Below are 26,952 nucleotides of genomic sequence, written 5' to 3' on the forward strand. Positions count from 1 at the left end.
TATTGAGGTAGAATGACAGAGCTGGTCTAATTAAGGGGCACACAGTTATTGAGGTAGAATGACAGAGCTGGTCTAATTAAGGGGCACACAGTTATTGAGGTAGAATGACAGACATGGTCTAATTAAGGGGCACACAGTTACTGAGGTACAATGACAGACCTGATCTAATTAAGGGGTGCACAGTTATTGAGGTACAATGACAGACCTGGTCTAATTAAGGGGTGCACAATTATTGAGGTACAATGACAGATCTGGTCTAATTAAGGGGTGCACAGTTATTGAGACAAAATGATGACAGGCCCCACTAAAGGGCTTTTTACTATGTTTAGTGGGGAGACACTGGGTGCTTTGAGTGCACTAGATTTTCACTCACCTTATGCATATAAGTAAATGTTAGCTTTCAGTCTGAAATGTGTCACAATACCTTATGATCATCATGGAACTGTACTAAACAAATCCTGGAAAGTAATGGATTGTTCTGTATTTTTCTTTGCCTGAGCTTGTACACGTCAATGGGTTTAAGAGAAGGTATATAAATATTGCAATGCGATAAGGAGCAATTAAAGGTGTGAAGCATTAGGTTGTTTGAAAGTCACACTATGGGTATTATAGAAGGACAGGAAGTTATGGTTCTGTAGTATGCAGTTAATCATCATTCTGAGTTATAAGTGAAAGTTAAATACTACAAACAATATATTTTATAAAGGACTTTTTATAAATGGACAGCTCTCAGTCAATCCATGTAGCAAATGCATGTTTGCATATTATAAACATTAAGTTCATTAATATTATAAGCATATTATGAGGTATCTTTACACTGAGTTATAAGTAAACGTTCAAATACTAAAAACATCATATGTTTATGAGGGCTTATTTTTTTACTTATATGTGACTGTCATTCCGTGTAACAAATGTATATTTGAATATTATATATGTTACATGTCATGGGATTACTAGGTTAATAGGTAAATTATTTAACCTAGGGCTGTAAATAGATGCATCTGCTTGTCAAGTTAATGTTTTTATGATGTAATACTATTAAAGTGTCTTAAAGCTTTTCTCGTTTGGAAGGATTTTATAACTATATTAGTTAAGTAACTTTTCTTTCAACAGGGGATACTATTGTTAAAGTTTGCTAAAGTATCATTAATGTTATTATGCTATTGCTGTAGCTGGGTGGTAATTTTGCATAAGTAAATGACAAATATATACCACATTTCTGTGCTCTTGTAACAATATTAATTTCTGATAGCATTTTTATGGCACCTCCTAGGGAGTAGAATCTCCTGATAGCAATATGGAAGTAATGTGGGTAGCACACTTTTTAAATAAGTTTCTGTGGGTGTGTATGTTAAATTAGAATGTTAATATTTGGTTAAGTTCTTCTTTTACCATATATTTATGTTAAATTGAATATATAAATTGTTTGAGTGCCTGGAAAAGAAACGGAGAGACGTTTTTGTTTATGTTGTTGTCAGAGGCAACATTCTGGGCATGAGATGCCTTGTAATTAGATGGAGGAAGTTGTTATTGTTACTAAACGTATTATTTTATAATTTTATATTTGTTTAATTGTATTATGGAACATGGCTAGGATGAAGCACTGTGTAGCAAGACTTTTCTGAGAGGGTATGTTTCAGGACTTTGGTATAGGGTTGCCACCTTTTCAAATGGCCAAGGTGGGACATTTTCAGAACACACATCAGATTTTACAGGCTGACACATACCCACGGTCAGTACAAAGGATAGAACTTTACTTTTTTGCCTAAATAAAAGCTTATTCTTGTAGCGGTTTAGTTGCTTATTCTGTTTCTTGTAACATTTAGGTATTTTAGATACAGAAATAATTATTTTATGCAACTATTACATAACATATGGGACATAATTATGTCCTACAATCTCAGGACATTTGCCATTTTTAATATTTTTTGTCAGGACACAACTTCCCAAAGAGGGCTGTCCCTCACAAAGAGGGACAGGTGGTAACCCTACTTTGGTACTGCTAGCAGTCAGCAAATGACTGAACTAACATAGTTGATTTCAGCTATTTTGTAGAGAAATGTTATTTTATTGAACTGTTGGAAATGTGGTAATACTATATATGTGGAGAGATGCTTGCCGACTGGCATGGCAGAAGGCATTTATTTCACCACTGTATTAATAAGAGGATTGATCTGAAGATAGATGGCATATATGGCAGATAAGGATGAATGTTACAGGATTTTTCCCCTTTATGGTATATGAGTAGATCTGTCCCAGTACTGGGTGGAAGTTGATGAGGCATAGAGGGTAAATGTTGGGACTGGAAAGGATAGGTAAGTTAAACAAGGTGCTAATTTATGCCTATAATTTTGTTGTATAAGTTATGCTTAACTGTTAAAGTGACCTTGACAGATCTGACGTACAGTTTGTAAACATATTTCTGCTATGCATGAATAGTTTATTTTTCATGTTTCTTACTTCTGTCAGATTAGTAAAGGTGATTATTTTTTAAAAAATTATTGCATATGGTAGCGTTGTCGCCTCACAGTTAGACATTGCTTGTTCGATTCTCAGTTAGAGCGTCTTCAGTGTGGCGACATGCGTGAATGGGCGTTCCTTCATTGAAGCTTGTGCATTAGGCCCTGCAAGCCAGCACGTAAAAATTTACTGCCAATCATTAGCGGATCGGAGTTCCACTGTGGCGACCCCTAACTGGGAAAAAGCCGAAAGACACAAATTGCATATGGTTTGCCATAAAACAGCTAAATCAATTATTCAACTTTTACCACCTTCCTTGAGTAATAAATATAAAAAAAATACAGTTATTCTGTGGAATACTTATATATATATATATATATATATATATATATATATATATATATATATATATATATATGACGTCATCCATTTTTGGAGTTGTCATCACTGGTAAGAAGTTTTTTTTTTTTTTTTTATGCTGCATCTGTGTTATTCCCTGATGGTTTATTTAAAAAGTTGAATCAATTTCTTACGTTCAAAAATGTCTATAACTATTAGAGAATTTTGATAATCTTGCTGTCACTGAAAAAGTGAACTACATCCTACTTAAGGAAACAAGTTAAAAAATTATATTGAACAGGATCTTTCTTAAGAGTATATTCTGAGCCAGTCATCTATTTCCTATACCCACTTTATTTACTACAGGGTCATGGAAACCCAGAGCATACCCTGACTTTCAATGGCCCAAAGACAGGAATCTGCCCCCAAATAAGGGACAACAAGACAGTTTCAGTCACCTCCTGCCTGGCAGCATTAAAGTGATTGTACCAAACTTATTACTTTCCAGTATTCTGTTACAGCGTTCTTTGGATTTTGATGTTGTGTTTTATTATAAAAGAACAGATATTTGTTATATTTCTATATATTTCAAATAGTGATATCAGAGAAGCATTTTGCAGCAGGACAATGTCATACATGAAAAAGTAGCTCATGTGGATATGGGGTCACTTACTTATGCCACGATTTCAGTAGTTAACATGTTCTGTCCTCCTTTTTGAAATAAAGCATTCTGCCAGCAATGGTTAACTAATGTCTTTTGGCAGAAGATGCGGACGGGGGTCTCTACTTTTCTAGTTAGTATTAATACATATTGGCCTGCTTACAGAACAAGTTTAGAGTGGAAGCATAAAGAAGGTTCCCAAAATGGTAAACTCTACCCTGAAAGCTATTTTGACACCCTGTAAGATTGCTGATTTCATTCCAGATGCCCAAGATTACTACACTGATTTTTTTTAAATGCAGGCAGCTCAATCGCATTAAACAAATTTACTTTGGCAAAAAGTCATCAACATAAAGTCTACAGCTGGCCCTTTGGCACTTCATGGTGGCATAAATAGCACTAAATAGCATCAGCTGCAGATCTGTTGTTATTCCCCTGTGAAAACACCAAGAAAGACAGAGAGAGAGAGAGAAATCAAATAATGATCTTCTATAGCTGCAGTTCTAATGGCATTAACAAACTGCTCACTCAACATTCAGCCAATCATTCCCCCACGAATATTACATTAATTAACATTATATATTTTAATTAGTATAATGTTTATGTACAAACACATACACACACACAGATATATATATATATATATATATATATATATATATATATATATATATATATATATATATATATATATATATATATAATCCAAGTGGCGTAAAAGCTTACACAGCCAAACAGACCAAAAACCACGAAATTTGCTGCAAAGTAGGCTACGTGCTCAAGAAACTCCAAAGTAGCAAATGGATGATTCCACTTTTTATTAGAACAAGAACACAGAATAAACGCTCTTCAAATCAATAACATCAATATGCGTTTTCGTCTCAACTAAGTGAGACTTCATCAGATGTAAGGAAGTTGTGCAGAGAAAAACATTTAAATACCATATTGCCCTTCCAATTAAGGAAAGGTACCAATAATATTTGTTCTCAACTTTTTAAAAAAACCAATCAGCTTTACATACTCATGAATATTCATGAGTGATACGTCCATTATTCAGAAACACTTCCGTATACATTAAACTCCTTTCTAAATACGGACATCCAAATAGGCACACTCAAGATGTTCATTAAAAACATGATTAATGTAGGCGTAGGTTGAATTCAGTACATACATATTGTGTCTAATTAAATATTAAAAACACATCAAAATGTTAAAACACATATTTTTAAAAAATGTAAACTACATAATCTATCTAAATGTGCAAAATTTGCTGTGAAGAATTGAACTCCGTTCAAAGACGGACGTCCATGTAGCTATATTATTTATTTTCAACCTTCATACAAAACCTGCTGTACTCCAAAAGCTTAAAAAATTATTATATATGTAAGTGGAAGTAAAATTTAATACATGTACATGAATCAAAACACATAAATAAAAACACATGAATAAAAGCAAATAATTAAAAAACGCATCAAAAATATGTGTGGATGGTCTATCTAAATGTGCAAATTAGAATGTACAAAATCTAATCATAATTACTAATACTTAAATATATGAATATAAAAATATAAATATATTATATATCCATATTCATCTATCTATATTTATTTATAAATATACATATATATACACACACATCATAAAATAAAAAACCAATAAATTATTCTATGTGCTTTACCCTAAGTGATTAATTATGGTTAAAAATGTGCGAATATTAGCTTTCAGCTTTTTTATTCTCCTGTGAAAACACCAAGAAAGACAGAGAGAGAGAGAGAAATCAAATAATGATCTTCTATAGCTGCAGTTCTAATGGCATTAACAAACTGCTCACTCAACATTCAGCCAATCATTCCCCCACGAATATTACATTAATTAACATTATATATTTTAATTAGTATAATGTTTATGTACAAACACATACACACACACAGATATATATATATATATATATATATATATATATATATAAATATATATATATATATATATATATATATATATATTATATATGTGTGTGTGTGTGTGTGTGTGTACACATACACATTATAATGTAATGAATGGCAGACATGCTAAGAGATAGACACAAAAAACATTGTCCACCACATGTCAACAATTCATTATATCAACAACACAAATGACTAACAGCCAAACTATTGAAAAAGGAAACAAGTTTCCTTTTCCAACGTGCTACCCTTAACCCTAGCCAAGCATTCATCTCAAATTTGTCTGAATCTTGGTCGTGTTACCGAAGAAGCTTTGTCCTCCTGCTGTACCTTAGTAACACTAATCCTAGCCCAAACCTGCCTCTAACCCTAACTGTACTACTGACAATTATAAAACATGAACTGAAAAACAGCCTGTGCTATAAATAGACTTTTTGGTAGGGCATGCAGTTAGATGTTTTCCCCAGGTTTAAGCAAGTTGTTGTATAGACCCAAGTTTGTTTAGAATTGTTTATAAGGTAGGTCTGTAAGATATTATCGTGATTTCTTTTCTGTATTTTATCATGCCGTTTGCTTTGTCTCGTAAATATCTATATGTTTAATTTTGAGATGTTTGGTTGTAATTTTTTTCAGGCTGTATCTCCCAGTTTCATGGTTTGTTATTTTGTAGGTTACTCAGGGAGGAGCTATATATTGAAGCCATTCAATTTTTGATTTTAAGAAAGGTATTGGAAAGAATTTCACATCTTCACTGAGGTTTGAGTATTTTAGAGGGGACCAGTTACATTTAGTGAGCTTTTCATTAAAACATTTTTGTTGAAATTCTTCAAGTTGTGAAGGACTCAGTTTTGAGGTATTGGGGTATAGTTTTGATGTCTGGAGTATTTTACTGTGATCCCAGGTCTCATATATAGGATGGCACACAATATGGCGTCTAGATGTGATGCTAACAATCAATCTAATGCACTTTCCTTTCCTGTAACTTCATCTATCCTAGTTGAAGTGATAAAGCTGAGTAAGGCTGATATTAGGGAGTTATAGAGGTGTTAGTCTAACTGGACTGGTCATAGTCTCCTAGTATTTTAATGACTTAGTTTATGACAGACATTATCCAGGAGTGGATGGCTTATAAAACAAAAATGTTTATGGTGCCCAAATTGGGTGGCACAAATATTTGTGGTTATTCATTTTGAGAGTAGTTGATACTATTTATTTTTTGCCAAATGAAAGAATTGTTAGAGTGCTTTTTTTAATTTCTAGGAGGTTTGAAAATTATAACTATCTACCCTGCTCTTTTGATTAATCTGCCTGTCTGTTCTGGGTATATTGTATCCAGACAGCATTATTTTGCAATCTGTTATGCTTGTTTTTTACATTTCTGTAATGGCTATGACGTTGTGGCAGTTATAGTACATTCAAGACTATAAGGTATTTTATTGCCTATGCTTCTACAATTAAGGTAAGTTATTATAGTATTTAATCTGTTTTATTGAGATTTCAGTAATCAATGACATTTATTTCTTCATATTTTTAGTTAAGAGATATCTTCAGAATCAGCGGGCTGGAGAGCAGCTACATTGGAAGTGCAATTCTTCAGTATGGGTGAGAACTTATGCATGTTTATTTTATAGCTATAAACAGCAATGGCAAGGAGCAAAGTGCATCTTATAATAATGATGTGCTAGTTCCAAAAATAACTGAAATAAAACAGAAACAAGTATTTTCCAGTACCTGAGAACAATATGCACATATGTTTCATTACTACCTGCGGCCCCAAAGAACACCTCTCTGCCTAGCATAACCTGTTCCAGTATGTCTATGTAAACATGTAAAGTTTTGTGAGTATGGTAATACACGTATCTATATTTATTTTATATTTATCTTTATCTGTGCAAGCAAGCATTAAAGCCAGTGGTCTCAAATTCCAACCTGCATGGTAGATGGAACCCCTGGAACTTTTAATCCATTCAGCTGTGCTTTTCCCAAATCCTGCCTGCTTCAGTTAAAAACTGAAAGAAAAAAAAACAGTCTGGATGGCTTGCAATCCAAACTACATTGACAAAAGGTTGTCTTTATAGCTCAGATTGTCTCTCTGTCATTGGTTGACTGGGAAAACAATGGGGGGGGGGGGGATTTTTTGGAACACAACACAGGCTAATAACAGAAGAACTGAGGATATAAAGACTTGTACTGGTCTGTTTCAAACTCCAAGAAATAGTAGTATGACAATGGCTGCCCAGTAAAAGTATTTCCTACACAGTGTGTTACATATATCAAGTGTGTGTGTGTGTGTGTGTGTGTGTGTGTGTGTGTGTGTGTGTGTGTGTGTGTGTGTGTGTGTATTTGGTGTGTATTTGTGAATGTGACTGGTACTTCTGCTGTGTGTGTGCATGTGTGTCTGTACATCTGTGTGAATGCCACTGCTATGTTGTCTGCTACAAGAGAGTGTGTGTGTGTGTGTGTGTGTGTGTGTGTGTGTGTGTGTGTGTGTGTGTGTGTGTGTGTGTGTGTGTGTGTGTGTCTAAGTGACACATTTTTAGAATGCCTGTTTGGTATTGTATTTGGTTACAACTAATTTGCTTTAATTTTTTTTTTTTCACCACTGGTCTGGCCTTTGGCACTTTAGTTTTTTTTTGTCACCACTGGTCTGGCCTTAGGCGATTTAGTTTTTTTTGTCACCACTGGTCTAGCCTTTGGCGCTATAGTTTTTTTTTGTCACCACTAGTCTGGCCTTTGGCGCTTTAGTTTTTTTTTGTTATCACTGGTCTGGCCTTTGGCGCTTTATCTTTTTTTGTCACCACTGGTCTGGCCTTTGGCGCTTTAGATTTTTTTGTCACCACTGGTCTGGCCTTTGGTGCTTTAGTTTTTTTTTTGTCACCACTGGTCTGGCCTTTGGCACTTTAGATTTTTTTGTCACCACTGGTCTGGCCTTTGGTACTTTAGATTTTTTTGTCACCACTGGTCTGGCCTTTGGCACTTTAGTTTTTTTTTTGTCACCACTGGTCTGGCCTTAGGCGATTTAGTTTTTTTTGTCACCACTGGTCTGGCCTTTGGCGCTATAGTTTTTTTTGTCACCACTGGTCTGGCCTTTGGCGCTTTAGTTTTTTTTTTGTTACCACTGGTCTGGCCTTTGACGCTTTATCTTTTTTTGTCACCACAGGTCTGGCCTTTGGCGCTTTAGATTTTTTTGTCACCACTGGTCTGGCCTTTGGCGCTTTAGATTTTTTTGTCACCACTGGTCTGGCCTTTGGCGCTTTAGTTTTTTGTTTGTCACCACTGGTCTGGTCTTTGGCTCACTGAACTTATCGTCATCTTTTCCTTAAGCCTTTTGGGTCTGAGACCATTGATTTAAGCAATGGGCAAGGCATAGAAAAAGAAAACATAAACCTGGGCCAGATAATTATAAAGGTTACATAAAATGTTAGTTGTATAAAAGCATGTTATGCCATTTATACTTTGTCCCTTCTTAAATTAATTCACTGTTGTAGGACTTGGGTTATTAAACAGACATTTGTTGATAACAGGATTTTGACTACATTGATGACAGCAGTATAGTAGGAGGGAGGTAAAGCTAAAAAGAACTAAACTAGATAACTAAGAGTTTGCAGCACCACACACTCTTAAGACTTTTACTACTAAAACACAGCAGCAATTGATTATTCTTGTTTAGAGTTTGGAATGATTCCATATAAAAACTCCCAAATCTGAACAATTATCTTTTTAAGTTCAGTAGTTTTAGACTTTTTGAACCTCCCAAAAAATAGGTACAGACCTTCTCTGAGATACTGCTGGTATATGGTGTGTGTGTGTGTGTGTGTGTGTGTGTGTGTGTGTGTGTGTGTGTGTGTGTGTGTGTGTGTGTGTGTGTGTGTGCGTGCGTGTCTGTGTGTGCATGTGTGTGTGTGTGTGTGTGTGTCTGTGTGTGTGTGTGTGTGTGCATGTGTGTGTGTGTGTGTGTGTGTCTGTGTGTGTGTGTGTGTGTGTGTGTGTGTGTGTGTGTGTCTGTGTCTGTCTGTGTGTGTGTGTGTGTGTGTGTGTGTGTGTGTGTGTGTGTGTGTGTGTGTGTGTGTGTGTGTGTGTGTGTGTGTGTGCGTGTCTGTGTGTCTGTGCAGTATTACCTTGTGTCCTATTTTGGATTTGTTTCTTCCCTTACACCCAGAGAGTGCTGGGATAGCATTAGCTCACCTACATCAATAAACTCATTTGACCTTCTACTCCTTTGCAGAACAAATGGTACCTCAAACATCCAGTTAAAGTAGCTACATTTTCATCAACAAATAAATAAGACATGTTTATACAATAGATTCATATCCTAACATATCCCTCACCTTTGGAACAAACTTCTACTACACGTTAAGCAGAGTAGCACCCTTGCTACCTTCAGGGTAAACAGATAACTGGATGCACAGCCTGAAATCCCTCCCCAGTCTAGTCTGTCTCCTCCTCATTTAAGCACTAGTGCAAACGTTTGAACAGAGTTTTTTCTAGACTTGCACTACAGACTAATTGTTTCGTTTTTTTCCATACGAACCAATTATATTTGGTGGATGGATGCACGGATGAATGGATGGGTGGATGGATGTATGCACGGATGAATGGATGGGTGGATGGATGTATGCACGGATGAATGTATGGATAGATCGATGAACAGGTAGATGAACGCATGGACAGATGGATAGATCAATCTTTGTATGCAGAATGCAAGTAGCTGAGGACTGGTTAAAGATGGCTTTTACCAGGTGCTTGTACAGCAGTTGCTACCAGTGGCTTTTCGTCTTTTTGTTTTTGATTTTACGTTGCTGTTTGTATTGTTATCTAACACGCAGGACAGATGTGCTTCTTTTAAAAGTTTCAAGATTTTAAGAAAGGTATTATTTTAGATTTGCTGATGCTGATTAAAGGGAGTTATGTTTTTTTTTAATTAAGACATGATGTTTAAATATCACCAAAAAGTGGTTCAGACAAATGGTGACCATAATTATTTTGGTAGCCACTGTATTTGGTGCCTCAGAGTAGCTACCATGCTTGCTGCTATGATACAAATTAGATTTACCCTGACTATGCCGACTCCTCTCTCTAACCTGCTATTTATGCTGCGATAGTGTAGGAACTGTTAGTTTCTTCTTTTTTAATTCATAAGCATTAGGCATTACTTCATGTCTGTGATACCAACAACTTCCACCTCCTATCCTGCATCATTGCCTGCACCTCCCCATCTTTCTCTCCAGACCCCATGAATTCCACAGTAATACTCCTTAGCCATATTCTGTTTCACCCTTATTTCTTTCTCTTGTTACTATATTTCATGTGTGATTTTTCGCTGTCTGTCTGCGTACTGGCTGAGTACCTACTCCCCTCTTCTGTTTCTATGGCAGTCTTTCTCTCTCTGTATCCATCTTAAAAGTACAGTCATTGTGATGTATCTTTCAGCCTCAGCAGATAGGAACTCTGTCCCTTTTGGTTAAGATGCATCCAGCTGCCCCTGACATAAAGCCAGTTTCGTTACAAGGACTCTTGTCCCTCCCTCCAGTCCCACGCCCTTGTTCATTGGCCACTGTTGCACTTAGTCATTACAACTCCCTAATTATTTCCTTCCTCAATATGCTATCTGCTGACCCAGATAACACTTCTCAAAATACTCCCTCCATCATCCTACCTAGCATCTCTTTCACATTCCTCACCCAGCTTACAACTAACTCAGATGTCTCATCCAATGAGTCAACTTGCAGCTACACGCACCAAAAGATACATCCAAACCTCTACCGTGATGATGCACCCCCCCCCCCCCAAGCACGGTTACCTACTCACATATCTTAATAAGAATAAGTTGGAGATCAGTCTGACTGTAATCAGTTCTCGAATGACTACTTCAACTACATCAATCCCTTGTCACATTCTTGAGTCACTAAAGCCAACTTGCTTCACGTCGCATGTCACTACCCATTCTACATGCAGTCTTTAACCTCACCTACCTCCATCCCCACTCCCCCTCACCTTTGCCCTTGTGCTGCAATTCCTTACTCTGCCCACCTATACTTTCCTTACAAACCCCACCTACTCTTTTGCCCATATCATGTGCTGTCCCCCCCACCTAATGGATTACCCACCTCCCTGTATACTTTCTTGCTGCTCTGCTTATTGTGTTGGCATCTGCATGTTCACATCTGGTTGCGTATCTTCATTAATAGTTGTGACTGCTGGTTATCCCAATCCTTCCACTTTGGCTTCCTTTTTGACATCTCTGAAGACTACATCTCCCACCTTCTCTCTTTGCCTTACTGTGTGACATCCCAATATCTGTACTCCTCTGAGGACTACATCTTTCACCTTCCTCTTTGGCTTACTGTGTGACATCCCATTGCCAATTCTTAGGACTGCATCTACCACATTTCTCTTTGCCTTACTGTGTGACATCCCAACTCCAAGTCAGACTGCCGATTAGTCACGAGTGGAGTCCCACAGGGTTTGGTCCTGGGTCCTCCCCTGTATGGTATATACTTTTCTGAAGTCCAGGCCAACACAAAGGGACTCTGGATGACAAAGTTCACAGACAATTGCAAATTGGGAGCTATTATTAGCTCCCCAAGTGATGCTGACATCCTACAGAATGGCCTCACTGTGACCAACGACTGGTGTCAGACCCATGGCCTTAAGCTCAATACCAAAAAATGTGTTGTCATTCCCTTTAGGAAAAACCCAGTTCCCATGAATTACTATATTGATGGTAGTCCACTGAACACAGAAGGCGTTATAAGAGATCTGGTAACACAGGTTGACAGCAACCTCTCTTTTGATCACCAGATTGCCACTGTGGTCAGAAAGTCCTTCTATGTGGCACATCTCATTATGAAGGGTTTTGCATCCAGGAAGAAAGAGATCATTGTCTCCCTCTACTCTTCCCTCATTAGGCCAATCATTGAGTACAATGGCATGTGCCTCATTAGACACCTGTGACTACTGGAGAGGCTGTAAAAGTACCTCACAAAGAAGATCCTAGGCCTTAAACACTTATCCTATATGGGCAGACTCAAAAAACTCCAAATATTCTCTGTCTCATATCGCCTTCTTAGAGGCGATCTCTGCTTGACTTACAAAGCCATGTCTGACCCAGCTCTGTTAGAAATGCTACATCTAAAGAAATCCCAATCCCTCCACACCACACGCTCCAGAGACCTCAACCTCATGACCGCAATTAACAGAACATGCTGGAGGGACAGGTTCATAACCCAGAGACTGCCCATGCCATGGAAGAGACTTCCCATACATGTCAAGTAGAGCACCTCCCTGATCCTCTTCAAGAGAAATCTAGATGAGTGGATGGGAAACAGAAAATTCACCCAGGGGATAACACCAGTGGCTCTACTCGACACAGGCACTGGGAACTAAGGTCGGGTGGCACTATGCCAGGGTAATGCTATGGCTAAGCTTGTAAAGGCCCCAGGGCCATTAGCCTAGTACACACCTATGAACCTATTATCTGTACTCCTCTGAAAACTACATCTCCCACCTTCCTCTTTGTCTAACTGTGTCACATCCCATTGCCAGCTCTGAGGACTACATCTCCCACATTCCTCTTTGCCTTACTGTGTGACATCCCATTGTCTGTACTCCAATCAGAAACTCTTTCACCATCATCTTGTTTTCAGTTTTACTGCCATAAAATTCCATACAGCTCTACCTACTGGCCTGTAAGTGTCTGTCCTTCTCTGTCCCACACACTACCTTTTCATACTCGACTAGCAGAACTACTACAGTCTCTAGCTCCTATACTCTGCCATGATGCTCCATCATTTTCCTATAGGCTCTACATCCTTTGCCACACCACAGTTCCCCGAGATACACTACTGTGCATTATCCTGAGCCCCCCATAGTTCCCCGAGATACACTACTGCCCATTATCCTGAGCCCCCCCACAGTTCCCTGAGATACACTACTGCGCGTTATCCTGAGCCCCCCCCAGTTCCCAGAGATACACTACTGCCCATTATCCTGAGCCCCCCGCAGTTCCCTAAGATACACTGTTGCCCATTATCCTGAGTCCCCCACAGTTCCCCGAGATACACTACTGCCCATTATCCTAAGCCCCCCACAGTTCCCCAAGATACACTACTACCTATTATCCTAAGCCCCCCACAGTTCCCCGAGATACACTACTGCCCATTATTCTGAGCCCCCCCACAGTTCCCCAAGATACACTACTGCCCATTATCCTGAGCCCCCCAACCATTCCCAGAGATACACTATTGCCCATTATCCTGAGCCCCCCTACAGTTCCCTGAGATACACTATTGCCCATTATCCTCAGCCCCCCACAGTTCCTAGAGATACACTACTGCCCATTATCCTCAGCCCCCCACAGTTCCCTCAGATACACTACTGCCCATTATCCTGAGCCCCCCACAGTTCCCTCAGATACACTACTGCCCATTATCCTGAGCTCCCCACAGTTCCCTCGGATACACTGCTGCCCATTATCCTGAGCCCCCCCCACCATTCCCAGAGATACACTACTGCCCATTACCCTGAGCCCCCCACAGTTCCTAGAGATACACTACTGCCCATTATCCTGAGCCCCCCACAGTTCCCTCAGATACACTACTGCTCATTTTCCTGAGCCCCCCCCCTACTCTGACCCCTGCCAGCCTGACTGCAGTGCTGCTTTCATCCTCTCCCATTTTTTAGATTTCTCTTTCTCTCTCTGTCTTTCTCTTTCTCTGTCTGTCTGTCTGTCTCTCTCTGTCTTGTTCACCATGTACATATTTTACTTAATTAGCACTTAGCTAGGCCTTTTTATCTCAAGATCCATTCCTGATCTATTAAGCAAATACCAGACAAGTGATAACTCATTATGTGCGCTTACAATAACAGGCAAGCAATTGACACTTAATTTACCTTGGAAATGTCATATGCATAAACAAAAACAATTATACACCCTTAACTATCTCTTCCCAAATGAGGCATCCTGCAAGTGTGTTCTCCAAACTGCAAGTCTTTAAGAAATAGACAGGTAGCTGACACCTAATTCTCTGCAGATACAAGATGCACAAAGGTTGATCATTATGCTGTAAACCTTATAAGAGAAGTTTATAAGGAAACTAAAAATGAGACCGGAATAAGTTAATATGAAAGGGAACATGTCTGCATATAAAACAGTCACTTCAAAGGTTAAAGAAGTGGAGTTAAAGCACTCACCTTAGCTCACTTTGGAAGCTAAAGGAGCAAAACCTAGTAAAGCTAGGCTGATATAAATACCATAAGATACTTTTTCCAAATATTGTCCTCTAACTATGAATCAGGTATTAACTCTACAGATCTAAATCTCTATATAATCAGCTACTCCACAAAACACCAGAATTTGAATTGCATACCAACAAGTATTACTGCTGTAAACCTGCAATATGTACCAAAAACTAACAAATTCTTGATGGGTAAGTGATTCAATATAAATTTAAATATATCCTGATATGCTGCAAACTAACTGTAAGTGAAAAATTAGATTTGTAGCAGTGTTCACAGCTATGGCCTGCAATGCATAGGGCAAATACACCCGCAAACTCCAATAGCAGAGCCCCACTCCATGTCATAAAACAGAGCTGCCTGTGGATCATGTTGTGATGTGTGTGTACATGTGTGTTTGCCCAGAAGAGCCGATGCATGGAGTGCATATGTAAATGTAGGCAGCGACAATTCAGAATATCCATGCACCAATGTAAGCTGCCAGAAACAAAACACTAGAAACGCATCTGAAAATGTGGGATCAAACACGTGACATCCAGTATAGGCATGTGATCACATTAAATGGCTGGTGTCACCTAAGTTAATGCCCCACCTTATGCATGGCAATGCAACAGACCAAAACAAAGCTCAACATGCATGCCTGCCAAGCACGTTGTAAATGCACTACCATGCAGGTAAGGCCCATAGCAGAACCACATTCCTAAAACATATAATTATACTGAAATCATGGTAATGACCAGAAATCGTACTTAGAAAATCACAAGTACAAGTCCTGGATTTCATCTCATGGAGATAGAAATACTTTTTTTTTTGAGAACTGTAAATCAGTGCCCCAGAAAATATTGGTCAAAGCATAAAGAAGACACAATGAAAAAAATGATCTACAGATAATCATACAGACAGGAATTTAAACTTGGTGTACTATGTCACAGAAAAGGAACACAACCTGTTATTTTTGTATTTGAATAGTATACCCCTACTAAGTATATGTAAACTTAACTTGCTTGTTTTTACCGACAATCACAGTACTGCCATTCTCTGCATCCTATCTAGACTATATGATTGTATCAGTGAAATAAATAACACGTATTTTCATTTTGTACTTGCTTCTGAGATTGAATCAGGGTTGCCGCGGTGGTGCAGCGGTTAGCAATGTCGCCTCACAGCAAAAGGTTCTCCTGTTCGATTCTCAGCTGGAGCGCCTTCTGTGTGGAGTCTGCATGTCCTCCCTGCGGTGGAGTGATGTTTAAAGACATGCAGGTAGGTGCATGTGTGAATGGGTGTGCCTTCTTTGAAGGTTGGGCATCAGGCTGGCAACTCGGCACCGTGAAAATCCACTGCAAATCATTAGCAGACCGGAGTTCTGCTGTGGCGACCCCTAACTGGGAAAAGCCGAAAGACATTACTATCTGAGATTGAATCAATATTTGTATCTGTACATTGTATATATATCTTACGGTTATTTACTTTCCCGGTAAACAAGTGTAAAATAAATAAATAAACATGTATCTGTCAGAGATAGAAAAGTATATTCTGTAGCCCATCTAATTCTAATGTGCATATGTAATACCTCCAGAGAGATTGCTGTGCCACGTTATACCTCACCGATCTGACCCATTATTGAATACTGTGCTGAATTTTTCAGCCTTAAGCCAACCTGAAAAGTACAGTTCATTACAAAAATCATAGGGTTAGAAAATGGACTATTGAGAAAGGCTTTTTCAGTTATCATTATACTTTTATAAATTACTTAGACTCGATCTGTCCTTGGTCTACCAGGTTGTATCTAATCTGGTTCTGGTACAATGTACCACTGGGGAAGTTAGTACTAGACTGGGGAACCTTATAGTAAAGAAAAATACCTGTAACAGAAAACTGCACAACACCATCCGAAATCAGTCATTAACATCCCTACAATGGGTGTGTGTGTGTGTGTGTGTGTGTGTGTGTGTGTGTGTGTGTGTGTGTGTGTGTGTGTGTGTGTGTGTGTGTGTGACAGTCATTTGTTATAAAGACAGGACATCTAAATACACAAATGATCTAAACACAGTTCACCTAACAGCATAATTAAAAAAACAGAAACCCTGCTTCGTTCTCTGTTCTACCTCAGTGATGCACAGGAAACCTAACCCTAACTGTGCACATCGACATCATTATCATCATCAACCCCTTTTTTCCTATTTTCTACGTGGTGTCGGGGTGTTGTGTAAACTGCCTCTATAACTCTCGATTCACTGCTATTCTTTTACCTTCTTCGGCAGTCATGCCTAACTGTTACAGGTCTTCTCTTACACAATCCATCCATCTCTTTGCTGGACACCTTCTTTATCTCTTGTCTTCTTCCTGTCTGTCCCAGATCTTCTTCACCAGATTGTCTTCTGCTTGCCTACACGTATGTGCAAACTAATGCGACCGATTCTTTTTCCTTTTAATTGGAGCTACTTTGGATTTTACACGTATGTCCTTCTTTCTTCATCTGTCCAACATTTTGCATCCTACTACCTGTCTCAGGTACTTTGTCTTTGTCACCTCTAACTTACTGAACTGTTATTGCCCAGGTTTCTGCACCATATAGTAGTACTGGTCACACCACTGTTTTGTATGGCTTGCTATCAAAATGTCAAATCCCATTATGTGTGGTGGCATCCACCCTAACCCTGGTCCTACCATTACCAACTCCTCACCTAAAAATCTGCCTAATAGCTGCTCCTTCTCACAACTAACATCCAACAGAAATCCATCTGACCTCTTGTTCATGTGCCTAAATATCAGAAATATAACTAATAAAACCCATGACCTAAACACACATAGCCTTATACTCTCCTGGTATTCTCATCCTAACTGAAACCTGGTTCAAACCTCACATCAGAAGTGAGGAGATACTCCCAACAGGTTATAACATTCTTCGACTAGATAGACTATCTAAGAAAGGGGGTGGTGTGCTCTAATGTTTAAACACCACCTCAACATTCAGATCCTAAACACATCTGCCTCCCTCCCCACACTGGAAATGAAGACATCCTATATGCCAACCTCATACTAAACCCAAATAAAACAATCAACATCATAGGATGCTGCTTCCCACCTGGTCAAAACATCCCACCCCTGGAAAACCTTCTGAACTGGGCTAACCATTCCCTGTCCCAGGAAACCATAATCCTAGGTGATTTTAATATCAACTGGCTATCTTGTAGTAACAATTATCCAGCCCAGCACCTAAACCTTCATGGTTTCTCCCAACTAATACTGTCACCTACCTGGATAAATAAAAACTCTAACAAACATACTACTCTCGACTGGATATTAGTCAATAAAGATCCTCACTCATACTTAGCTGGCTGTCTACTACCACACTCCAACATTCCTTCTGAGACACCACTTAAATTGTGCTAAACCCATTATCTATAGGCAAATCCTAAATAGGATAAACTTTAACCCTCTCTCCTTTATCTCATCCTTTCAAACATGTGATTGGACACCGCTAAGGTACCTCAATCTGGATGAAGCCATCCACTTCTTCAATAGCACCTTCCTAAACATCCTAAACACACATGCCTCCATAAGAAATGCCAGAGCCAAAACACAGTACTCCCCTTGGCTACAAAAAAAGCATCAGGGCACTAATGAAAATCAGAGATAAGACCTGGGAGTGCTGCCGCGTAACATACCCCCCTCCTCTAGACAGTCATTCCTAGAGTTGCACAAAAAAGTCAAAAAGCATATAAAAGAAGATAAAACCCAATATTATTAGCCTGCCCTAAACTCCTCACATCACAACCCTAAGCAGTTCTGGTCCCCAGTAAACTCCATTCTCCAGCGAGATAAAGTAGGCAACCCCCAGCTATCACTCCCCCTTCCTCCAGCAGTATTGCTGACTCATTCAGTAAACACTTTACTGAAACCATTCTGTCTTTGACTAAACAACAGAACCCTCTACCCACCCTCCCTACATCAAAACTAGATACTGTGCCCACAGTCTTTTTTTTTTTCATCAGTACTCACCTCCTATATAAAAAAACTTCTATGAAACTTAAGCCTACAAAACTTCCAGTTGACAATCTCCCCTCTGAATACCTAAAAATAGCAGCAGAAGCCCTAGCTTATCCAGTTTCTATCTTAATTAATCGGTCCTTATCAGAAAGCTATATCCACACACTGTGGAAAATATCCCACATCATTCCCCTCCATAAAGGTGGCTCCCCCACTGAACTTTCCACTTACCGCCCCATAGCCAACCTTTCTCTACTTTCCAAGATACTTGAGAAATGCATCCATTATCAAGTCTTAGACTACCTCTTAGCTAATAACCTCCTCTCCAGCACCTAGCATGGCTTCAGGCCATACCACAGCACTACTAACGCCTTGCTCTCTTTCACTAATGCTATCCATCATAAAAATAATGGCCTGTGGTCCTCTGCTATATTTCTGGATCTATTCAAGGCTTTTGACATGGTCTGACACAAACTACTAATCTTTGTTCTCACTAACCTACCCTTTTCCCAATCAGCTACTGATTGGTTTCACAGCTATCTAAATGGCCACCAACAATCACTTGTCTGGCACAATGACCTATCTCCTCAACTTCCTGTAACACTCAGTGTTCCCCAAGGCTCCATCCTTGGTCCCCTACTATTCTCACTTTTCACCAATGATCTATACACAGCCACCAAGCATGCTTCTCTTCTACAGTATGCAGATGACTCCATCCTCATCTGCTCAACCCCAACCATACCTGAACTTCACAAGATCACATAGGAAGCCTTTTCATCTGTAGAAAGCTGGCTATCTAATGCCCAGTTATTACTCAGCCCGAGAAAGACTAAACTCCTTATCTTCCAACCCACTAAATCTAACCCAATTATCCCCCACTTTAATATTCTAGCCAAAGACAATACCATCATTTCCCCAACAGAACACACCAAACTACTTGGTGTTGAGATAGATAAAAATCTCAGATTTGACACTCACATTTCTCTTACCATAAAAAAGGTTCACAAAAAACTAGGTGCATTGTACAGAAACAAACAATTCCTCACCAAGACAGCCAGAATTTCTGTTGCCAATCCCCACCTAATCTCCACTTTACTATATGCCTCTCCTATACTTACCCACCTTAGACAAACAGACCTAAACAAGTTCAAGGCTTGCTACAATAACATTGCTAAGTTTGCCACTGGTGCATCTTATCGCAGCCACCGCTGTATTTCACTTAGAAAACTTGACTAGCTTGAACTCCCTCAACTTCTTCACTTGAATCAACTCTCTCTCTCGCCCACAAGTTAGTAAATCATCCCCTTAAAGTCCCATTCCTTCAAAACCTTCTCCAGCCCTACTGCTCCACTAGACCACTACACTCCAGCAGCAAAAATCTACTTCTAGTGACCAAACCCAAAAACTCAGCGGGAGAAGCACTATTCTCCTGTGTCATATCCAGATTATGGAACAATCCCCCGTAATCACACTACCTTCTTGCAATCACTTCAAGACTGCACTAAAAACTCACTTAAAAGTCTGTGATTATGCCCATGCACAATCCCGACTCGTAACCCTCCTTTTAGCTCCCCTTCATCTTCCCTCCCCTAGCCACCCTGCCTCACACCGTCTGATCATTGCATTCCTTCCTCTGCAGACTCTGGCTCACACTTTACCCTCCCCTTCCCTCCTCACTCAGTCTCTCAGACCTGTTATAACATGCTTAACTACCTCACTTCATCTCAACTCCAAATACATATCCAACTGACTTACACTTAGCTTCCTGTCACTACCACATATACTACTCATTCAGTCGCCTCTCTTACTCCTCTATCTTCCCCTTCCATCCCTTTAGCCCTTCTAGCTTGTTCCACCTTCGTGCGGAGCTTCTGCTTTATATCTGCTTGAGTTTAGTGCAATATTTGTATGCACAATTTAAGTATAAGAGTTTAGAACAGTATCCGTTTGAGTTTAGTACTATCGGTATATACAGCCTAACTTTACTCCTAGCCTCTAGCTAGATATTAGTATATCTGTTAATACTATGTTTCATATTGTATGTATAGCTAATGTTTGCTGCAGTATGTATTATTTGCTATTGTATGTATATTCAGTTGTTCTTCATGTGCTCTGCTGCTCATTTATTGTTCTGTGGAGCTTTTCTACCTGGGTCTCCACTGAAAAAGGACCTATGTCCAGTTGGAATTTCCCAGTAAACAAATGTAATTAAATAAACAATAAATAAATGTGAACTTTAACTGTCAAAAGTCAGTTTATCAAAGTTTCATAACAGTGATCTGAAAATGTCAAATCCGCAATAGCAAATGCTAGTGTGCATTCGCTGTTATGAGATTAACATATTGATTGGAGATCATACTATAGTGGGGAATGAGAACTTTGCCCTTTTCCTCACGGTAGTGCGATCTTGGAGTTGTAATATATAAGTAGCAGGGAGGTGGGGGTTGCAGCCCCCACATGGGGAGTGCAAGGGGGCTTGCCCCCCCTGTAAAATATGTGTTGAAAGTCACCGGATGTTAAAGTAAGTTCGAAAAACATTTTTTGTTCCATTATTTTGTTAATTTCGATAATGTTTTTTCAAGTAAGTAATTACTCGCAAAAATGTTTTCAAAATTTTGATAGTAAACCATTTTGTATACCTTACATTTTATCTCATTTGGCTTTCTTCTGTCAGTCACTACCCATGACACTCTCTGCAGTTGACTGCAGCCCACCCCCCCCCCCAATTCTAGCTTTGGTCTTGTCATTCAGACTTCCCTTTTCCTCAGTTACACCTCCCAGATACTTAAATCTGTTTACCTGTTCCAGTATTTTCTCTTCTATTTCAGTTCTCGGCTTCTTCTGATTTCCCAGAATTTCTGCCATTATAACTGACCCTGTATTCAGTTTTATCCCATGGGCCTTCAGTTTTGCATATCATCCCCCTCTATTTTGCTGAAGTTCTTGCTCAGAGGCTGTTGGTAATGCCATATCGTATGTATACAGCAACTTTGCTGGTCTGTCCCCTCCAACCTGTTTGCTAATGTAGTCCATCACCAGTATCAACAGCAGTGGGCTCAGAGGTGAACCCTGGTGCACTCCCACTCCCACTAGAAAACCCCTATATGAGTCCAAAAACTGCTAAAACATGAGTCATTCGGTTCTTGTACTTAGCCTGCACTAATTCTACTAGTGTTTCTGAGACTTCAAACCATCTCAGGACTGCTCAGATCAGCTTTCTAAGGCCCTTTTCATATGCTTTCTCCAAGTATAGGTATGTCCAGTTTAACTCTTTCCTCATCTCTACTATCTTCTGTGACCTTATCTGATCCTGCTGCCTTCCTTCTGTGAACTCACCTGATCCTGCTGCCTTCCTTCTGTGACCTCACCTGATCCTGCTGCCTTCCTTCTGTGACCTCATCTGATCCTGCTGCCTTCCTTCGGTGACCTCATCTGATCCTGCTGCCTTCCTTGATGTCATTTTCCTTTTGCTGCTCTTACTTCTTATCGGGTGAGTGCCTCCTCTTCTTTTACTGTAGGATGTGTCTGGGGCAGAAGCTTCTAGAAGTACTTCCATCTGCCTTTAATTTCCTGTGGACTGATGAGCAGGTTGTTACTGGTCTTCCTTATGAAGGGTGTCTGAGGATCTTCTTTATCTTTCTGTCTTTTTCTGTGCAACCTGATAACGTTTCTCAGTGCCATCTACTGAATCACTTTCCAGAAGCATGTAGAGTGCCTCCGATGCCCTGTTCTTTGCTACTGCAGCCACTCTTTTATGTTTTTTATTCTTATTCTCTGTTATTTTCTTTATTAGATAGCCAGTATTCAATCTTAACCTGTGTTTTCCATCTCTGACTTTTTTCTGCATTCATTCTATGTTTTGATGACTTCCTGGATGTCTGCATTTGACCAACAGATTTCCTTATTTCCGGTTGTCCGTTTATTGCTATTGTGCTTCTGGATTTGTTTCTCCAGTTTGTGGTTTGTTTCCGAAGTTCGGTATGGCTTCTGGCAGCACGCATGATGCGGCAACCGTGGTAACTAGGGCTGAATTTGATAGCCTGCAGCAATCGGTTACAAGTCTTACACAATTAATACAGCAGCTATCCGGTAATAATGGTACCTTAAGGTTGCAGGAATTTGGAAATAACAGGCTCGACAGTGTTGATAGTTTGGACAGTATACCCCCGGGACAAATGCAGATACAGGAACAAGGTGAGGCACAAAATAATGGCACCAATAATAATACCATTCAGCTGCACCAATGGTTAAATCAAGTACAACATAATGGGATAGAGAGAAGTTTGAGCATTCCCAGCTTTTCAACTATTGTGGATGAATTCCACGATTTAGTATGGCAATATCGTAAACTTGTGCATGAAAATGTTTATTTTGATGAATGTATCAAAAGACAACAGGTGCCAAAAGGCCTTAGGTATTGGAAATATCCTACAGGCTTAAAAGAAAACAGTGCTTTACACAAGGATTTGGTAAAACTATTTGATCGGCAGGGGTGTGAGTATCTCCAGGTATTAATTAAACACAATGTAATACTAATGGATGAACTCAATATTAAAATAGAGGAACTTGATACCAAAATTAAACAACAAACAGCATTTACTGCTTGTCAGAATCAATATTTTGAAGTTTTGAAGATAAAATAAAAAGTTTAAAGTATATTTGTCGTGACTCCTGGGATTTTCTCACAAAGGTAAATAGCTTATCTATTGATAAAGTTGATAAAATTACATTCCTCACGGTGGATGTTAAAGACTTATTCACCTGCATACCGCAGCAGTTAGGCATCACTTGGTTCATTGATTTCTTTTTTGAAATTATACCTATACCTCAGGGTGAACTCAATACACTGATAGATCTGTTAGAATTAGTTTTGTCTAATAATTATATTTATCATGATGGGCATTACTTCAAACAAATTAAGGGGGTGGCGATGGGTTCCCCCATAGGTACTTTATATGCAAATGTTATTATGGCAGTTTGGGAACATAGATATTTGTTTCCATCTGATTTTATGCATTATGTAGAGTTGTACAGTCGATTCTTGGATGATTTGTTTTTCATTTGGAATGGTCCTTTAGAATTAATTGAGGATTTCATAAAATATATAAATGCCACTACTGAGTTTTTGACTTTCACATACGAATTAGGCAAGGATAGTATTGCATATTTAGACATTTTTTTACAAAAGGATTTATTACATAATAAATTAAAATCCAATATTCATCGGAAAAAAATTATTCTAACAAATTTTTGCATTTTGACAGTCACCACCCTCAACATGTAAAAAAAGCAGTTTTAAAAGGGCAACTGGTGCGTGCAGCACGTATGGTGTCTGTTTTTGATGAATTTATGGAGGAATGTCAATATATAGTTAATATGTTTTTAAATAGACAATATCCTAAGCAGTTTGTTGAATGTATATTACATGAGGTAGTAACGAAGAGGAAAAATGGATTTTATAAACCGCTTTTAGGAAACTTTGAAATTATAGATACTCAGTCATTTGAACAAAATGATACAGGACAGCAAATAGTAGGGGCTGTGAAAAATAATTTTAATAATGCTCATAATGTCAATACAGGTTTACCTAATAAAGGAAATATAGCATTCAGCACCACTTATACACAGGATTCAGAGTATATTAAAGATTTGGTGATGAAAAATTGGATTTTTATTAAGGGGGATGTGCAATTGACAAGTTTATTGGGAACACAGCCATCTATTATATATAAAAGAAATCGGAATCTGAAGGATTGGCATAACACTTGTTCCAAAGTACAAAGTACTTCAAAAGGAATAACGAGGAAATGTAACGTGCAAATATTGCTCGTATATTATGGAAATTGAACAAGTTTTTATTAACAACACCTTAATACAAATAAAAGGAAGGTATAATTGTAACACTTCCGGTGTTGTATATGCAGCAATATGCACACAGTGTTCAGCTTTTTACATCGGAAAAAACGAACGAAAATTAAAACAGCGCATTTATGAGCATGTCTATGACACCAGTAGGCATTCAGAAAATAATGCATTATACAGACATGTAGCGCAATATTCAGTGCATAATTTTAAATTTATAGTACTGGAACAATTGGTTCCATCTCCTAGAAAAGGTCCTTGGAAAATAATATTAGAATCCAAAGAATATTGGTGGCAGGTATATCTAAATGCCACACAATTTCCAGGACTAAATGATTCCATCTCTATTACTAGTATTTTAAAATTAAGGGCCTTGAATAGGTAATAATGTATATGTTGTATATAATGTATTAAATCAGCATTATTTATTCATTCATTCATTTATTCAGTTAATGATTAGGTGGAATTTTATATATTTTATATATTTTAATAATATGTAGCAAATTTCTTACAATAGAATGGTCTTATATTCAATAATGGGTTCAAGTAAAATTCATTATACACGGGTAATATAACATTCACTATATATATTAGGATTTAAATATAGATATTAGGATATCATGTATTTTAATGGTGAATGTATTGTGAAATATTTTATGGTTTATTAATGTGTATTTATGTGTTAGTAAGTCTTATAATAGTCAACAACAGATTTGGTGTAGCAAACCCACATTTTAAAATCATGAATAATGAACGAACTGTGGAGTTGATTAATTAATTGAACAATTGGTTGTAGTGCACACAGTATATAATGCTCTTAGTAGCACTTTTAAAAATGTCTGATGAAGGCTGGTGTTACACAGCCGAAAGCGCTTACCATTTTTATATATTTGTCGTAATAAATTTGAAGTAAAGTTATTCCAGTTGTCCATTTATTGCCATTGTGCTTCTGGATTTGTTTCTCTAGATTTCCTTATGTACCTTATTTCCATATCTGGCTTGAAAACATACCTGTTGTGTAGTCCTCACACATGCTGCTTTGAGCTACTGCTGTTCTTCAACTCCACCTATTTTCTCTTCTTCCTGAGGTGCTAGAGTATTTCCTTGAACTGTTGCATTTTCTCCAGATCTTCAGCCTGGCCTCTGTTGACCTTAGAGTCTTCTCTGATCACTGCATGCAACTGATTGTAGCAGCCAGTGATTTATGCTGCTGCGAGCTGACTGTTTCACTGGGGATGACTTTACAATCATTGAGTTGCATCTTGGTCACTTTTGCATGTGACCGTGCGACTCTCTGTCATGCTGAACCATCTGTTGGCCACCATCAAGCCATTTGGCAAACAGAGGAACAGAGATCTGGAATTGCTTCGCCTTCTTTATTCCTGTTAACCCAGGCAGTCCTCATATCCTTTTCTGTCTGCCCTGATATGTGCATTCAAGTCACTCATTATCAACACCAACGCATGTTGTCCTGCTTTATTTAGAAGGCCCTGCAATTACTATCTACACTCTTTTCCTTACTACCACTGCCCTGCTGTGGGGCATAGGCTGAGATTATAAATAGTGCCCTGTCTTTACTGAAGTCTGATTGCCATGAGTCTGTCACTAATAATGATGACACCCTTCACTGTCCTCTAAAGGCTGTCCCTCACCAGAATTCCCACACAATTTCTAACCTGTTCTCCTCCTCCTGAGTATTGAACTCTGGAATCTAAGCCAAGTCCCTTTTCTGTACTAGCCATCCTGCCTTTTGGATACATATGATGTCCAGCCTCCTCCTTACCATCATGTCATCAGTTCCAAGCTTCATCCTGTCAGTGAACTCTAAGCTCATGTTTGGTGGGTTGATTGGCTTTATGTCTAGCTTTCGCTCACAGAGATATCCCAGGTAACCCAATCTGGGCAACTGGACAATGGATGGCTAGTAGCTTAGTGACCTTGGTCTGCTGAGGATTATGGTGGGCACACACTATCAAAAAGGAGCACATATACCCCTCCAACCATTAGCATGGTTTTCCTGGCATAGATTACAGTAGGCCAGGTCCTCAACCAACTTATCACTGACAAATACCTGTGCCTATTTTTGGCGACATTAGTCAATCTTGTTGAGGGGAGATCAATGCCTGGCATACAGAACATTGTCAGACCCCACTCTGATGGACCTCCTGCATATCCACAAAAAAACAGTATCAGAATTACCCATTCTAAAGAGTTAAACCTTGCCTGTGATATAAATAGGACCTGCTAAAGAGACAGGTATGTACCCCAGAGACTACCCAGTCTCTGGAACAGGCTCCCCATCCATGTGAAGCAGATTTCCTCCGTAACTCAATTCAAGCATAACTTGGACGGTTGGATGGGGAAATTCATCCCTGGCTTGGCACCTCTGTCTCTAATGGACAGAGACATAAATGGTTCATCTCCCAGGCCCCTGCTTGTAAATGTTTTATCTCCCAAGCC

The 26,952-nt window shown here is 38.9% G+C and overlaps 1 protein-coding gene across 1 annotated transcript in view; it reads left to right on the plus strand.

The window, feature by feature from the left end:
* TMPRSS9 (transmembrane serine protease 9) overlaps positions 1 to 26,952 on the plus strand; it is a 528,210-nt gene that overhangs the window by 216,612 nt on the left and 284,646 nt on the right. The window contains exon 4 of the mRNA XM_044090621.1: positions 6,938 to 7,005. Within this exon, the coding sequence (XP_043946556.1) occupies positions 6,938 to 7,005 (68 nt within the window). The remainder of the gene's footprint in view (positions 1 to 6,937; positions 7,006 to 26,952) is intronic.

This window comes from Protopterus annectens, chromosome 13.part0, assembly GCF_019279795.1.
Source record: "Protopterus annectens isolate FY-2018-M chromosome 13.part0, PAN1.0, whole genome shotgun sequence".
Lineage (NCBI taxonomy): Eukaryota > Metazoa > Chordata > Ceratodontiformes > Protopteridae > Protopterus > Protopterus annectens.